This window comes from Sinocyclocheilus rhinocerous, unplaced genomic scaffold (assembly GCF_001515625.1).
Source record: "Sinocyclocheilus rhinocerous isolate Xijiao unplaced genomic scaffold, SAMN03320098_v1.1 scaffold1733, whole genome shotgun sequence".
Classification (NCBI taxonomy): domain Eukaryota; kingdom Metazoa; phylum Chordata; class Actinopteri; order Cypriniformes; family Cyprinidae; genus Sinocyclocheilus; species Sinocyclocheilus rhinocerous.
This window is the reverse complement of record NW_015640388.1, coordinates 18,674-23,425: the sequence shown is the minus strand read 5'-3', so window position 1 is coordinate 23,425 and position 4,752 is coordinate 18,674. Positions and strand designations below refer to the sequence as shown.

Genomic DNA, 4,752 nt, shown 5'->3' with positions numbered 1-4,752 from the left:
TGAGAGCGACTGAGTGGAGCCCACGTCCATAGAGCGGAAAATGTAGCGGAGCGTCACACCGCTCCGCTTCGCTCACATGCTCTGCACACAACTGAGGGAGTCCTGCACTTTCCGTCTTTGACGACACGTAAAAAAAAAACTGCATACCGCAGGAACGGTACAACGGAAAATTGTAGTGGTTTTGAAACCGCAACTTTTCAAAACCGCGGTATACCGTGAAACCGGTTATCGTCCCATGCCTATAAGACACACTACAAATGTCGTTAATGTAAATGAAAACCAAATGTTTTAATTTTTGATGATAAAACTAGAAATGTTGCAAACCAGTTAGAGACTGGTAAAACTGAGAGCAAAATTTCCACAACAGTAAACAGTATTTTAGCAAACAGTATACATTTAATCTGTAATTTGGTAGATGGTGGCAGTAAGAGAAGGTTTCTCTTGATCCTAATCCATTTACCTTGACACTGGCATCATCCATGTTGATGACACGGTCAAGATCAGGCTGAGCAGCTGTGGAGTTGCCAATCAGTAGGTAGAAGGTGGCTCTGAGCAGAAGAGCTTCGGCTGTGTACCTGCCTCCAGACTCGATCTCCTTTGTGCACTCACTGATGATCTTATCGTAATTCTCCTCCTCCATATACTGCTTAGCCTTTAGGTAGCCTGAGCTAAGGAAACAGTAGTTCAATACTGTAGTTATTTAACTGTGATTTAATAATTACACACACACACATATACATACATACATACATACATATACATATATATATAAATTTTAATTCAAGAAATGTTTTTTTTTACATTTGTAAATTAATTATCAAAATAGAATCTCTTGAATTATGGTAATGAATAAGTTATTCATTCAACTGAATGATCAAGGAAAGCTGGTAGATCATCTTATGAAAAGTGAAAGTCCTCAGAGGCCTCACCCTCTTTGTCTTTATCCTCATCTTTCTTTTCCCCCTTCTGTAGAGGCTGTGAAATGATGTCATCAGTAAAGGAGCTGAAGTAGGACTTGATGAACTGAGGAGATGGCATGAGGGGCTCTCGGTTCTGAAAAAAGCAAACGTGAGAAAGCAAACATGAAAAAGCAAAAAAAGAAAGAGATATGCTATAAATATATAATGTAGTTTGTTTAAGTCTTAGATTTGTACCGTTCAGTCAAATTCCCACCTTGTATTTTTCTTTGGCCTTCTCTTTTCCCAGCTGTTTCAGCACCTTGTCTGCCAGTAGCATGCTCTGCTGGTTCTGGAAAACCTCCAGAATACATACTGCTGTCACATCTACAAAATACATTTATTTATGTTTAAACACCATATCAGCAACAATGGCTATATTCATGGCAACATTAGCAATATCATTTCAATACATCATTTACAATAATATAACATTTTCTTAAGAAACAATCATTATACAAAAACAAACAATAAACAACAATAGTACTGATAAAAATCATATACCTACAAAATAAATAAATAATAATAATAATAATAAAGGCAGTTCATGATAACTTGATTTGACAGCTAATATCAGTTATTGTGACAGCAGGTTGTTTAGTAACATGAGGTGCTTAAAAACAATCTAAAAATGTTAAGGGATTTATTAACACATCATACATAATTTTAAAATCTTCCATACAGTGCAAAAATTCTAGTAAATTTCAAGTTACAAAAACGCTAATCAAAAACCAGCAATAATGCTAACCTTCTAGGCACTCCTTCTTGTTACCCAGTTTTTCCAGTGCTTTGGCACGCCTAAATAGAGCTTTTATATAGCAAGGATTCAGTTCGACTGCCTGAGAGCAATCCTGTATCACTTCTGTCCATTTCAGCTACAACAAAAAATAAATAAAAAGCAATCATTCAGACATTTAACATTTTGTAGGTAATACTACAAATGATTATCTGACAATGACAAACCTGTTGCTCGTAGGCTGCAGCTCTATTCTGGTAGAAGGTGGACAGATCTCCTTTCTGTTCTTTGGGACATAGGCTGATGGCATCTGTGTAGCACTGGATCGCTTGATCATATTTGCCAGCCTTAAAGTATTTGTTGCCCTTATTCTTAGCAGACTGTGCTCTGTCAAGGGGACTCTGAATAGGCAAAAAATATTTTAAACAAAACTACAAATGCATGATAAATAAAATGCATGCTTCAAATATTTTAGGCTGATCTGTTCTATTGGTAGCATAATACTGCTAATCTTTTTCATTAAATCCAGAGTAGAAATTAACTTGCGCACTTTTCAAATGACATATAGAGTAAATTCAAACACAAAGTATATCACTGCCATTTAGAAAATGTGAAAACTGTATATACTAGCTACACACACACTGACTCTTTTTTTTCCCCCATGATGACGTTTCTGCTGAGCTTGTAAAACTTTAACAAATAGACCTAGATGAAGTGAAAATGAAACCTTAGAATCATTTCAGCTTCACCTGCCAATGTAACATCCAAAAACACCTTTAACTGCATAAAAATCAAAATATCTGCCTAAGACACCTCCCCCTGTCTAGCCCTGGCCAAATCCCCCACCCCATGTCTGTCTGTCTAATCCTCAGAGCTCACAAACAGAGAGGTGATCTTCCTATTGAGAATGGAGTCTTAATTATATCACAAATTGTACAAAATGAGCATATGCATATACATTCTCAAATTGCAAAGTATATATTGATGGAAGTATCTATGCATTTCCTGCAACTGCAACATTGTCATGCCGTTGTCAACACATTTTAATAGCTCAATAACTCAAGATCTATTATACACATTAACATTATTCAGATGTCCTTTTCAGAGTTTCAGCACATTCATAATCATATAAACAGGGAAGTATACTGCCAAACTGTCCTTAACTCATATGCATGATGACAAGAAAAATGAGCAATCAAAAAGGAACACCTAATATTTACTGTACAACTTACATATACTGAAAGATACAATGTACCTATTGCTTGATATATGCACCTATCATTCTGAGAATGTAAAGGATAGAATTTTCAGATCTTTAAATCTGAACATTACTCCAAGTTCAATTAAATGTGCTGGTGGCAATGATAGCTGGAAGCTGCAAGTACATGCTTTGCTTCTTCATTTTTGTTTGACAGAGCAAGCCTATAATAGATTAAATGCAGCTGCTGTGTCACATTCATGTGTGGTATTACATGTAACAGTTACCATGCACATAAAAATCACATATATGTTCCATAACTGTAACTAAAGCAATTTCCATTGGCTCAATCATGAGGCAATATTTTATATTTTTAAATGAATGGATTCCAAAGGTTCCCACACATTTTGACTAATTATTTTCCACGAGTCACGACCTTTCCAGCCATTTGATATTACTGGATATGAATTTTGTATGAGACTGATTCACAAACTAGTTTGACCAAAAAGAATCAAGTCAAAGAGTTCACAAATCAAAACCCTATTTTTTACAGGTTTCCCTTGACCGGAGCCATGTGTACTGAGGGATGGCCCCTGTTTTGACCCTGACTGTGTAACTATCATATATATGCTAAGCATGCATAGGTCCATGTGCGACAAAGTTTTTGGGCTTAACTACAGTTAAAATAGAGGCGACGCTGTCAACATATGAAGCATGCAATAATTAAACTGATACATGACTAATAGTTTACAAGGAAACTGTCACATGTGGATTTGCCCCCCTCTGACCGCCTCCCCGCCCTCGTATATAACACACACCACCAGAATTTTTATACATATAAAAAATCTGAACCATTAGGCGTGAGATCTAAATATATTCTGCATTATAAAGGGTTACAAAACCAAGACAATTTTACAATCCTCGCAGACTACACAGATTGTAATCACAGATGTGGTTTAGAAGCTCAGGTTTGGAAGCTAACTGGCTAATGCACTTTCGCTAACATAGGCTAGTTTGGCAAGCAGTGCCCTTGACTGAAAATGCGGAAATGTTACGGTGTCAAGAAAATATTTACAGACAAAATAACAGATCCAAATATATAAATGAAGTGTACTAAATACGTGGACAGATTGGCTTTATAATTGGGCTCATTACCATGTTCTCCAGCTCTGGATTGGTCGCACCGTGCTGGCCCTGGACAGGGCTAGCGCTCCCTTCGGGAGTTTTCCTCTCCCCATTCTTTTTCCCTTGCTTTTCTTTGCCGCGACTTCGGTTCCACAGGTATACAGCTCCGACACCGAGGACGATCGGAGTCCCTACCAGGAGTGCAAGCTGCCAACGGGGGAGCCCGCTCCCGGACTGAGGCTCTACGGGCTTCGACGCAGCCATCATTCGACGCAGCAGCACCCAGCTAACGCGCAAACTCACACACTGACGTGCGCACGCAACAACGAACCACCTCCTTTACAGAAGCTACTCTGAGGTCGCCGCGCTGAGCACTCAGCAGGTGGTATCATGGGATACTGGAGGACTACGGTTTGTTATCCACACAATGAACTGAAATTTTGTTATTTATATATGTATTCAACATTTATTTTATAATATGACCGTTTTGTAAAGATTCTTATAAACCTTATTAGAGAAAATCATTTTCCCAACACATTTAAGGCAATTTCCTATTGGTTTTGTTTTCATGCGACCATGTCATTTTTAATGCTTGAAAGTTGTAGCCTATTTGAGACTTTTCTCTCAGAAATTGGGCACTGTCAATCAAGGATCTGGTCCCCTACCATTAGTCTGCATCTCTGAGTAGAGTACAACTTGAAATCTACAATTATGGCCTACAGCTTAAAAAACAAACA

At 37.8% G+C, this 4,752-nt stretch overlaps 1 protein-coding gene across 1 annotated transcript in view; it reads right to left on the bottom strand.

Annotated features, from left to right (window-relative positions):
- LOC107752628 (mitochondrial import receptor subunit TOM70) overlaps window positions 1-4,367 on the bottom strand; it is an 11,124-nt gene extending 6,757 nt beyond the window's left edge. The window contains exons 1-6 of the mRNA XM_016568643.1: window positions 4,046-4,367; window positions 1,920-2,093; window positions 1,705-1,831; window positions 1,174-1,283; window positions 915-1,053; window positions 461-672 (exon numbers count right to left, since the gene is read on the bottom strand). Of these exons, the coding sequence (XP_016424129.1) occupies window positions 461-672; window positions 915-1,053; window positions 1,174-1,283; window positions 1,705-1,831; window positions 1,920-2,093; window positions 4,046-4,282 (999 nt within the window). The 5' untranslated portion in view covers window positions 4,283-4,367. The remainder of the gene's footprint in view (window positions 1-460; window positions 673-914; window positions 1,054-1,173; window positions 1,284-1,704; window positions 1,832-1,919; window positions 2,094-4,045) is intronic.
- Window positions 4,368-4,752: the final 385 nt, after the last annotated feature.